Genomic DNA, 10,329 nt, shown 5'->3' with positions numbered 1-10,329 from the left:
GTATACAAGTTCCGCCATCACAGTCCTATCATTGCAGACGCGGTCACGTTCGATGGACCCCACGCTGCACGGCTTTCGTACGCCGCGTGTAGCGGCCGAGAGCTTAGATGGCGTCGAGCACGACTGCAAGAGCGCAAATATCGAGGGCACCAGGCCCATCGCGAACTATGCTGTTGACAAGCTTTGGGGCAGGTATTGATTGGCAAAGGAGCTTTTATTCCTTCCGTATTAATGTAGACCTTCTAGTAAAGTTGCATCTCACCCAAACCGATAACACTCCTCTGTATATCTACGCAACAGTCGACCTCCGGCGGAAGTAGATGTCCCGGGGCTTCAGCGGCATCGTGATCATCGTCTGAGAGCGTGATGAGCACGTAGCCTCGTGAAAGTGATTAAACGTACCGTGTAGTCATTGCCCGGGAACGGCGCGCCGAGCTTCATCTCCAGGTGGCGCACGAGCGTCGCGAGGACGACACCGAGCTGGAGGTACGCAAACTGCTCGCCGATGCACCGATGCCTGCCCGCGCCGAACGGCTGGTACGGCGACTCAGTGCCCTTGCTCACCAGCCCGAACCCAAAGTCGATCTTCTCCCCGTCCTTGTCGTCGTACGTCCTGAGCGCCTGCTTCGCGAAGCCCTCCGGGTCCGTCCAGCGCGCGAGCTCGAAGCGCTCGGGGTGCACCCAGATCGACGGGTCCATCTGCGACATGATCGGCGAGGCGAGCGTCCAGTAGCCCTTGGGAATGATGTACACGCCGCCCTCCTTGTCCGGCGCGGCGAGGGAGGTCGGGACGGGCGCGTCGTCGCGGACGCCGCGCATGATGGAGTGGATGGGCGGGTGCATGCGGAGGGTCTCGCGGATGACGGAGTCGAGGATCGGGAGCTCGCGCATCTCCTCGAAGGACATTTCGCGGAACGTGCCGTCGGGGTTGCCAAAGTGCTTGACCTGCTCGGCGTACATGCGCTCACTGGGGGGAGTCGATTAGTGCGGGATATTCGCGAAGGAATCGGCGCCGCCACTCACACAACGTCGGGGTTCTCAGCAATGTGGAGGATCGCCCACGACCCGGTAGCGGAGCTGGTGTGCTGGCCGGCCATGAGCAGCGCGATGAGCATGTGCGCGACTTCGTGCTCGGGGATCTCCTTGCCATTGCGGTACTTTTGCTTCATGAGGTAGCCCATGACATCGTCGACGTCCTCGGCCTCGCCGCGCTTGCGCTTCTGCATAATGTCGATGTAAAACTCGGAGATCTTCTTGTGCGCGCGGTCGCGGCGGCGGTAGCTCGCGAGGGGCAGGTTCGGGAACAAAAAGTTGATCGGCTTGAAGCCGCCGTCGAGGTCGGCATACAGCTGCGCGAACGTCTTGTCGAGGTTGTCGCGGACCTCCTTGCCCTGGAGCGTGCGCGCGGCGGTGAGGATGGTGATCTGCGAAAGCGTCTCGACGGCGTCGAACTTGGCCCACTCCTTCGAGTTGTTCTGGTACGTCGCGAACGTCTCGTCCTTCTTGAGGAAGTTCTCCGTCTCCTCGGTGATCATGTGCACGTATTCGCGGAAGCGATCGCCAGTGAGGGAGTACTTGATGAATTTCTTTTGCTCCATGAACTTGTCGTTCGGGCAGTCGTACACGACGTCCTTGCCGAAGACGGGGGTCGTGAAGTGCTGGCCGACAGTTCAATGCCAGGTCAAGGGGGAGAGACGTCTGTACGCACCGTGTACGCGTCCTCAGCGTTGAAGACATGGCCCTTGCCGCCGAGGATAAAGTTGTTGCCCGCAGGGCCCAGCGCCACCGTGACGTTGCGGCCGAAGAGAACGAAGGTGAAGACGTTGCCGTACTGAGGGAGGTTATTAGACCATGCACGCGCGAGTGCACCGTGCCACGCACCTTCTCCCTGCACTGGAAGAAGAAGTCGAGGGGGTTCATGCCGTAGTGGATCGCAGAGCCGACCCATGGTAGCCAGTGGAAGACGACCGGCGGACGCGTCTTGTCCTTGGGCAGCTGCGCTCTCTGTCAGCACTAGCGCACGACAAGCCACGACGCTACTCACAAGCTGGTTCAACACGTTCAAGACGATGGCAACGAGGGGGAAGGAGCCCAAGGCCAGCAGGAGGTATGTGGGGTTCTTCGAGATCGTGTTCCCCGCCTCCGCAAAGTAGCCCGCCCAGGCGTCGGTGCTGGGCACCGTATAGTTGGAGGTCATTGTCGCCGCAGACGTCGTCGGAGACAAGTCGAGCTCAGGAGCTTGGGAATTGGGCAAATGGACGTCGCTCTATTTGAAGGAATTCTGATCGTGCCATGGTTCGACATTTTCCATCACGTGGCGCGCGCGCCTCAGGATAACCGCGTCGGCCAGACGCGCCTCGCCAATTATCCTGGCCCGATTTCTGCAGGAATGGCGTTCAAAGATGGTTTCTACAGCTGCCCAGACCCAATGGAGCGCGTCGTATCATGCGTAAGTAGCGAGATTGTGCGTAGTGTACAGTGCGTATGGTAATATCGTGAGTAGTGGTGTGGGGAAAGCAATTATCGCTCAATACTTGTCTACCTGGCCATACACGTAGGAGGGAAGACCCAAGCTTGCGCCAGTGACGGCGAGCTGTACACGATGGCCCACAGGAACAGTAGCCAACCCCTGGTCGTCCTTGAAAGCCCGTATTCGCAGCCCCAGCTGGGGCACGTAGGAATCCAGCCGGAACTCCATCATCCTCCCGTCCAGCCCAAAGTTCATGTTCACGTACGCATCCAAGTTGCGCAACAGGCTCCCATCCGCCTTCCCCAGCCGCAAGTCCTCGACGAACCGCTTGATGAAGATCGTCGACCAGAAGGAATTCTCCGATGCCTCGATGCGCCGCTTGAACCGTGTCTTCCGGCGCAGCGTGTGCATGTACTCGTCGAGCGTGCGCGTGTCGAATGGCACGGGGCCCTCTGCGCCCGAGAGCCGATGGTGGATGTTGTAGTGCGCGAGCAGGTCCGCGTGCCGGCGCAGTGGGCTCGTCACGCGCACGTAGCCCTCGCCCTCGGGCACGCCGAGCGTGAAGTGCGCGCTCGGCTGCAGCGTGAACGCGCCAGAACTGGGCATCTCCAGCCGGCCCATCACTTCGTGCCATTCGACGAAGCCCTCGTCGTCGCGCAGGTCGAGCAGCGCTTCGAGGTCGGCATCCGTGCGGGGGATGGGGGCAGAAGCTGAGCGCCGGATGAGCGGGAGGTCGTTGTGGAGACCGTACAGCGAGGCAGCGCGCCCGGCGAGCTTCATGGCCTCAGCGATGATGCCGCGTGCGCCTGCCGATTCTTGCTTGACGTCTCTGACTGCAAGCTCGACACGCTGCGCACCGCGGAACGCTCCAGGCTCGAAGTAGATATCCTTGTCGGTCCCAGGGTCGATGTGCCACGGGGAAGCTTTGTACTCCTTGTTGAGGAAGATACCCTCGTCGCATCGCCGCTGTATGCAGCGCTTCGCCATGGCATGTAACGTCCTGAAGTTCTCGAGGTCGGCAGCGTCGAGGTTGGCTGATGGAATCGGTGGCAAAGTCGAAGGTGCGCCGAACGGGAAAGCTGGTAGATTGCGCGGCAGGCCGAGGGCAGCGTCGACGGCGTCGTATGTCATTTTCTTCACGTTGCTAGCTAGACCGGCGCGGACAGCATAGTCCTTGAGGTTTCCGTCTGCGTCAAGCTTCGTACTGAAGGTCAACACGCGGTCGGGCCGCCCCCTGTCGCCTCCTAATGACGAGCCAATAACGGGGTGCTGGACCAGCGAAGTTGGCAACAGAGGGTAGATGCGGTCGCTCAGATATAATGTTTCTATTCGCTCTGCTGCGCGCTGAGCGAAGACGTGCCCCGGCGGGATCACCGACGCCGGGTCCGCAATGTGGACATGGACCCAGACGTCCTCTCCATCGCGCTCGACGGAGATACCGTCATCGAGTTCGTGCGCGCCCACGTCGTCGACGACATATACCGGCATATCGCCCCAGTCGTGCCGCACCGCCTCTAAAGGATCGACGGCATGGAAGTCCTCCGGTCCCAGGGGCGTCTGTACGGGCGTGCGCTTCACCGCACGTTCGACCAACGCGTCGTCCTTCTGCACCGCCGCCTCCCGCGCCTCCGGGTTGAGCGGCAGCCGCAGGCTCGGCGCCAGCAGCGCGGGGTTGAGCGACGGGCTCAGCACGCCCAGCGCGCGGATCGTCTGCATGAGCGTGTCGTCGCTCACGCGTATCTCGCGCGGGAACACCTTGCCCACGACGTACCACATCACCGCGTCGTACGCCGAGTTCTCGCGCGTGACGTCGACCGCATTCAGCAGGGTGCGCAGGATGATGAGCTCGTTCGGCGTCCAGTGGTGCTCGGCGGGCACGCGCTTCAGCGGCTCGTCGCGCGTCTCCGCAGTAAGTTGTTCCTGCTTCTGCACGACCTCCGCGGCCTTCTCGGCGAACGCTTGAAGAATGTGCCGCTGGTCCTTCTCCCCTGCCTTCGGGCGCGCCCAAGACAAGACAGTGGAGAGCAGGTCGACATGGGCCTTCGGCCGGACGTCGTAGGAGGCCTCCGACATGAAGCTGAACTGCCGCACGAAGTACAGGTTGTGCTCGTACATGAACTTGTGGGCAGCGAGAATGTCAACTGTCGTAGGCTCGCGATTCTTGACAGCGAAGGCCTCTGCGACCTCTTGGGGGGATACCGTGCTCCACTGATTGTCGTCCAGATGGCGGAAGTGCTCGTACACGGCCTCTGGGGGGTGGGTGAACTGCGCGCGCCGCTCCTCAATGTCGCGGTCCATCTCACGGAGCTTGAGGAGGATCCTCGTGCGCGCGGCGAGTTCATGGTTGTTCTGTGCCGTGAATTCCGTACCGCAGCGTGCGATTACATCGAGGGGAACGAATTGGGGGATGTGGTATAAGATGTTATCGGTCGTGACTTTCCAAAGCTCGCCGGTAGACGTGAAGACCTCGAAGCCAGCCTGGTTATTGATGGGCATGTTACGGAGGGCGACGGCATGCATCGAACTTGTTCCACTATACATAGTCAATAGATTATCTGTGAGGTCAAGATGGCACTCACTATCCACGAAGCTCAAGAAAGGACCCAAGGGAGATCCGCTCCTCTGACATCTCGTTGTCCTCGGCTGCGAACGTGAGCTGCTCCTTCGCCGCCTGGTCAAACTCCATCTTGTCCAGGGACGGGGCGCGCCCGCCCGCAGTCGCAAGCATAGCCTTCAGCCGCTCTGCCTCATCACGGGGGTCGCGCGGAATAGGCTTGCGTTTATGGTTCTCCAACGAGCGGTCGACGAGGCGCATAGACGCGCCGTATAGACCCCGCGCATGGCGCTCGTCTTCGATTATCCGCGGCTTCTTCTTGTACTTCCGGCGTATATTCCTCGCCATGGAAGTTTCCTTCTGCCTGGCAGGAGCTTTGGAAGACCCCGCCTCGCCGGACTTACCTGCCGCGGACGCGTACGATCGCGCCGTGCTGGGCAGCGAGAAGGCCGTGCGTGTGATCCTCCGCATTCTGAGAGCGCTCTTGTGGAAGGCAGTCAAGCCCTCCCCCCGTCGTCTAGAAGAGTGTACGGCCGAGTAGAGCGGCCAGGAGCTGATGAGCGCAAGAAGCAGGTTCGCGTCGGCGAACGCGACATCTGAAATTTCCGCCGCGCGCGGGCCGGGCACCGATCATCTGCTTGTTTCTTCCCCCGACCCTCTCGACCTTCTCAACATGTTCAAACGCGTGGAGCGCAAGCGGAAACGGAGAGAGGAGGAGGAGGAGCTCGGGCTAGACGAAGAGATGAAGGAGGCTCTCGGCATGGGCGGTCTCGACACGGACTCTGACGAGTCTGAATCCGACTCTGATTCCGATCACTCAAACGATGAGGTAGAGGAGGACGCGGACGAGGGGCTCGAGGGGGATAACGCTGAAGATGAAGATGAAGATGAAGACCCCGAGGGAGACGATGCGTCCGACGCAGACGAAGGGGACTCACCCGCCGACCCCGCAGAGGTCTTCACCATCGGCGAACTCATGTCCTCGTCCCCCATCGTCCAGCTCCCGGATAAAGGCGGGCATTTCACTTGTGTCGTATGCCCTGGGAAAATGCTGCGTACAAAAGAGTTCATCGACCAACATCTTGAGTCGCAGGTACGCATAGCCGTCGACCCTCCATGCTAGCCTCTTCCTTACCCACCCTCTTTCACCCAGCCCCATACCCGACGCATGGCCCGCCTCGCCGCCTACGTCGAAACACATGAGCCCGACCCGACCACCGATGCTTTTGACATTCTCGACAAAGTCGACGAGGAGAAAGAGCAGGCTACAGCGACTCCGGGAACCAGCAAGAAGGTATGTTTCCCCCATCACCTTTGAGCTCTTCATCCTGATCACGGACGTTCTTGTCAGGCCGATAAGCGCGAGCGATTCAGACAGAGACGAGCCGAGGCGCGAGCCAGGAAGCAGGCCAAGGCTGCGAGGGGAAAGCTAGCTGGCGCGGACGGCGCGGACGACGCAGAGAAAGCTAAGAAGGCGGCAAAGACGAGCGATGTCAGCGCAGACGTGAAGTCATCATCTTCGAAGAAGAAGCGCATCTCTGCGTCTCGCCAAAGACGAATAGAGAGACGAGCCGCTGCCCGTGCTGCAGGGGGGTCGGGAGAGTCGAGCGCTCCTGCGGGGCAAGCGACGGAGAAGGAGTTGCTGAAGGAGACGCAGGGAGCGACGCCGAGGGCCTCAAATGGCAAGACTTCGAAAGACTCGCCCAAGAAATCCTCAAAGGACTCGACGGACTCGCAGAAGAAATCGCCAATGAGCGTTACGAAGCGCGCCGCGGCAGCGATCGCGAAGTCGAAATCAGGGGATAAAAAAGACAAGCCTGCGAAGAAACGCAAGATATCGCATGTATAGTAGGATTTCTTGGGCTTACCTCGCTTTGTATGTGCTTGAATTTGGCTGAATGGGGTCTTGACGATGTCGAGTTCAACTGTGACCTGTCACGTGTGTGATTGTGACAAACACAATCCTATCCTCAGAGCCTCTCCGCAGCCCCCTTGTATCGCTCCAAGCCTCGCAGTCAAATCAGTCCGGATGAGAAGCAATTAAGCTTTCCCTCGATCGGTGCGTCACTCGTTTTGGTTGGCACCCCAAGCGCGCTGTCCTGCAGAAAGTTTCTGGAATATTCTGGCAACGCCGTTTCGTTCGAAGGCTCTTCACTACCTTGGGAGGCCTCATCCTCGCGAACCTCGTAGAAAGCTCTCTAGGATCCGACACACGTTCACCGATAATCTCACTCTAACCACTCTGAACGTTCTCGAAGCCCTCCCCCAAGTATAAAGGCTGGGCGCCTGTCTCCTCAGAAATTCAGACAAACAGCCACTCACCAGTACTCGAGCAACAGTTCTCTCATATCTCTCGACCTACTACGATGTCTGTCTTCTACTACGAGCCCTTCTACGACATCGACCGCTTCCTCAGCGAGGCCTTTGGCCCCCGAGGCGCGGACAACGCACAGCGCCGCATCGGCGAGGGCAATACCAACGATGCGCCGCGCGCCCTCAAGCCTAGGTAAGCTTCGAGCGCGCTTTTCTACCTTTTTTTGACAGGCCAACTGACCACCTCTGCAGGATGGACCTCCACGAAGACGCCGAGAAGAACGTCGTGACCGCCACGTTCGAGCTCCCAGGCGTCAAGAAGGAGGACGTGCAGATCGACTTCCACAACGGGCGCCTCACCGTCGGCGCGGAGACGAAGGCCGATGAGGAGCGCGAAGAGAATGGCTACGCAGTGCGCGAGCGCCGCTACGGCAAGTGGTCGCGCACGCTGCAGCTCCCGCAGGGTGTGAAGGTGAGTAACGGCGTTGTAGTTGGCGTTTGTTGAGCAGTGTACTGACAAGATCTTTAGGAGGAGGAAGTGAAGGCGACGATGGAGAACGGTGTTCTCACCGTGACATTCCCGAAGACTTCTCCTCAGGCGGCACCCAAGAAGATCACCGTCAACTGAGGGCCTCATGGGCGCAATTGGTTTTTGTTGGCACTGTTCGTGTTTATGGACTCTGGGATGGATTGAAATATACCTGTAGCATAGTCAAATACCACATTTTTTCTCATCGTATGTCGCTTCCTGAGCGCTTGCCCGTGGGACTTTTCCAAATGGAGTCACTCGATATCTTCTCAGCTCCGCGGCCCAAATGATAGTAAACAAGGGCGCCACCTCTCTTGTACCTGGACCATGACTACGACGCGACAAATGTCCACAGCAGCGCGCAGTCCTCGCTCCTGTACTCCCCCTCTCCGAAAAGGGTGGTATGTCGAGGATGTTGATTCGGAAGAAGATGTACAGGGCGAACCACAACGTTCGGGAAACGCGTCTACACCTCGCAGCAAGCGACCCGCACGGTCGCAACTTCGGCGTAGAAAACGCCGCAGAAAGATCTCGTCGGAAACATCTTCGGTCTCAACGGCCGTGCGTAGACGGGTCGACGATGCTCTCAGGCAGATCCGAGTGCTGCCGATCGAGGCAACTACCCCGACCTGCGCTGTGACGCTAGCTTGCCCAGACGCGTCAACCTTATATCTGGAACCTGATACACCATGCTCAGTTGTAAGGTGATCTACCGCACCTCATGGTACTTAGCTCACCGGGATGTGTCGCAGTTGGACAAGCTGGCTTGGGCATGGAACAAGGACAGGGGATCTCTCAAGGTCAACCTCGACATACAGAAGAACGAGCATCCTCGTGAGTATCTTGCTTTCTTGGATGGCCTTGCATGCCTTATGTTTTGAGTAGTGAATACAGTCATCAGCCGCTACCTCAATCAAACCGACTGCAGCAAGTGTAGCAGGTGGCTCTTGTGTCCCGACGACCCGGACCTCCTCCTTGACATGTATCTCCGCTATTTGGACAGCGATATATTGTCACCCCCAGTTTCAAATCCTAACGTGCGCTGCGATCCGAACGAGGTATGCCTTGTCTGCTCGATCAGCTTGCTATTATGGTAACTCACGACCCTAGCTTTACCGTGAGAGCAATGTCGTGGACTTCAAGTATCGTCTCCTCCCACTCCCCTTCACGAGGCAGTCAGAGTCTATCCACGGGCTTGCTCCCCCCGTCTCGGAGTCCGCCCCCCAGGCGCAGGTGTCACTGACTGGCCATCCTTTCGCAAAAGCCCCAGCTATCCAAGATTTACCGGCAATCATTCTTCCCATTCCCTACCATTTCGTCATCTACGACACAGGCAAAAAGCTAGAGAGCATCTACGGGGCTACACGACCAACGCTGAATCGCGTGGTGGAAGTTTTCCACGTCCATATAGCGCTGGCCGGTGCGTTGAGGATGATCTGGAATATCTACGACACGTGGATGTCCGTCGATCCTAGCTCGGATGGAAGTGTGCTCCTGGAACAGCCATTGACGATGCACGGGAAGGTCAAGGTGGCTCTGGCGAACCTTCTGGTCATGACGAGAGCGGCGGCCAGAGTGCTCTGGACGATACCTACGGCCTTTGTGACAAGAGCATCCCCTCGACGAACGACACCGGGCTAGCATCAAGTAGCGCAGGTGGCGTTGGCCACTCCCCGCTATCGCTATCGCCAGCCCTGAGACCAAGCGACTTTGCATCGTGTCGCGACGTCGCAGAGGGCCAAGGGGAGAATGGCGGAGACATGCATGCGTGCGAGAAGGGGGATGCGCAAGCGGGGGTGGACGAGGAGGCCCAGGAGTGTGGGGAAGGGGCCTCGGACGAGGAGTGGGAGGATCAGGAATATGGCGAGTATCTGAAGGCATGGGCAGAGGACGTTTGGAAGGCAACTCGGGAGGTCTCTTCGCGCGCAGCAGGTCTTACCTGCGCGCACGTAGAGCACTGATAAGCACAGCGAACTCGGTGCGTTCCTCCGAGCTATAACACTACTAGGCTAGCCGCTGCCAATATGAACCTCTCGCTGTCTTTCCTGATCATACGCTGCTGATACAGGCAAGCAACGTGCCGTGAGCCTCGGCATCTCCCGGTCTCGACTTCGAACCCACACCATTGGAGGCGTCGACAAAGCCCTCGCATGTTCGCATGTCTGCCCTCGAAATTAGTCCACAAAGAGAAGTCGAAACTGACTGTACGAGCTGCATGGAGCGTACACAGTCCTTTGCTCACATCAACGCAGAATGCCGACACGCTGAGATGTCCCCACTTTTTCCTGAATTTTCGCCTGCGGGGCACGCACACGCCAAGCGGACCGGCAAAGTACTGTCTAAATATGGCTGTACGATTGTCCTCTCAACTTGTGTCCTACAGGCTACAGCCTGCTTGCCGCCCAGTTCGCGCTGTGCATCCCTGCGAGAGTCCCTTGATTCTAGGTCAGCGAACAAACACAA

The 10,329-nt window shown here is 58.9% G+C and overlaps 5 protein-coding genes across 5 annotated transcripts; 3 read left to right on the top strand and 2 right to left on the bottom strand.

The window, feature by feature from the left end:
• Positions 1-195: 195 nt before the first annotated feature.
• SCHCODRAFT_02627525 (cytochrome P450) lies at positions 196-2,259 on the bottom strand. The gene is made up of 6 exons (XM_050345412.1): positions 2,045-2,259; positions 1,882-1,995; positions 1,709-1,831; positions 1,024-1,658; positions 403-967; positions 196-355 (listed from the first exon to the last, which is right to left on the bottom strand). The coding sequence occupies exons 1-6, from the start codon at positions 2,195-2,197 to the stop codon at positions 290-292; spliced, it is 1,656 nt and encodes a 551-aa protein (XP_050200247.1). The 5' UTR covers positions 2,198-2,259; the 3' UTR covers positions 196-289.
• Positions 2,260-2,527: 268 nt separating this feature from the next.
• Positions 2,528-5,285, bottom strand: SCHCODRAFT_02502973 (RNB-domain-containing protein; the record flags this gene model as incomplete). Its single annotated transcript, XM_003031954.1, has 2 exons — positions 2,528-5,003; positions 5,050-5,285. 2 exons carry the CDS (start codon positions 5,283-5,285, stop codon positions 2,528-2,530), a joined length of 2,712 nt encoding a protein of 903 aa, XP_003032000.1.
• A 373-nt stretch (positions 5,286-5,658) lies between these two features.
• On the top strand, positions 5,659-7,119 carry SCHCODRAFT_02678618 (uncharacterized protein). Its single transcript, XM_003031525.2, has 3 exons — positions 5,659-6,117; positions 6,178-6,318; positions 6,376-7,119. The coding sequence occupies exons 1-3, from the start codon at positions 5,698-5,700 to the stop codon at positions 6,871-6,873; spliced, it is 1,059 nt and encodes a 352-aa protein (XP_003031571.1). The 5' UTR covers positions 5,659-5,697; the 3' UTR covers positions 6,874-7,119.
• Positions 7,120-7,262: 143 nt separating this feature from the next.
• SCHCODRAFT_02579844 (HSP20-like chaperone) lies at positions 7,263-7,999 on the top strand. Its single transcript, XM_003031526.2, has 3 exons — positions 7,263-7,530; positions 7,590-7,809; positions 7,867-7,999. The coding sequence occupies exons 1-3, from the start codon at positions 7,391-7,393 to the stop codon at positions 7,963-7,965; spliced, it is 459 nt and encodes a 152-aa protein (XP_003031572.1). The 5' UTR covers positions 7,263-7,390; the 3' UTR covers positions 7,966-7,999.
• Positions 8,000-8,202: 203 nt separating this feature from the next.
• SCHCODRAFT_02579841 (uncharacterized protein) lies at positions 8,203-9,839 on the top strand. Its single transcript, XM_003031527.3, has 5 exons — positions 8,203-8,565; positions 8,619-8,700; positions 8,752-8,924; positions 8,977-9,286; positions 9,370-9,839. Exons 1-5 carry the CDS (start codon positions 8,212-8,214, stop codon positions 9,825-9,827), a joined length of 1,377 nt encoding a protein of 458 aa, XP_003031573.1. The 5' UTR covers positions 8,203-8,211; the 3' UTR covers positions 9,828-9,839.
• The last annotated feature ends 490 nt before the right edge of the window (positions 9,840-10,329 follow it).

This window comes from Schizophyllum commune (assembly GCF_000143185.2).
Source record: "Schizophyllum commune H4-8 unplaced genomic scaffold SCHCOscaffold_6, whole genome shotgun sequence".
Lineage (NCBI taxonomy): Eukaryota > Fungi > Basidiomycota > Agaricomycetes > Agaricales > Schizophyllaceae > Schizophyllum > Schizophyllum commune.
This window is presented reverse-complemented; position numbering and strand designations above follow the sequence as displayed.

Coding starts and splice junctions, on each gene's coding strand:
- SCHCODRAFT_02627525 (XM_050345412.1), bottom strand. CDS start 2,197: ATGACCTCCAACTATACGGTGCCCAGCACCGACGCCTGGGCGGGCTAC. Junction 1,832..1,881: donor TCTTCCAGTGCAGGGAGAAG/GTGCGTGGCACG, acceptor AACCTCCCTCAG/TACGGCAACGTCTTCACCTT. Junction 1,659..1,708: donor ACGCTGAGGACGCGTACACG/GTGCGTACAGAC, acceptor ACTGTCGGCCAG/CACTTCACGACCCCCGTCTT.
- SCHCODRAFT_02678618 (XM_003031525.2), top strand. CDS start 5,698: ATGTTCAAACGCGTGGAGCGCAAGCGGAAACGGAGAGAGGAGGAGGAG. Junction 6,118..6,177: donor ACCAACATCTTGAGTCGCAG/GTACGCATAGCC, acceptor TCTTTCACCCAG/CCCCATACCCGACGCATGGC. Junction 6,319..6,375: donor CTCCGGGAACCAGCAAGAAG/GTATGTTTCCCC, acceptor CGTTCTTGTCAG/GCCGATAAGCGCGAGCGATT.
- SCHCODRAFT_02579844 (XM_003031526.2), top strand. CDS start 7,391: ATGTCTGTCTTCTACTACGAGCCCTTCTACGACATCGACCGCTTCCTC. Junction 7,531..7,589: donor CCGCGCGCCCTCAAGCCTAG/GTAAGCTTCGAG, acceptor CCACCTCTGCAG/GATGGACCTCCACGAAGACG. Junction 7,810..7,866: donor AGCTCCCGCAGGGTGTGAAG/GTGAGTAACGGC, acceptor CAAGATCTTTAG/GAGGAGGAAGTGAAGGCGAC.
- SCHCODRAFT_02579841 (XM_003031527.3), top strand. CDS start 8,212: ATGTCCACAGCAGCGCGCAGTCCTCGCTCCTGTACTCCCCCTCTCCGA. Junction 8,566..8,618: donor CTGATACACCATGCTCAGTT/GTAAGGTGATCT, acceptor GATGTGTCGCAG/TTGGACAAGCTGGCTTGGGC. Junction 8,925..8,976: donor TGCGCTGCGATCCGAACGAG/GTATGCCTTGTC, acceptor TCACGACCCTAG/CTTTACCGTGAGAGCAATGT.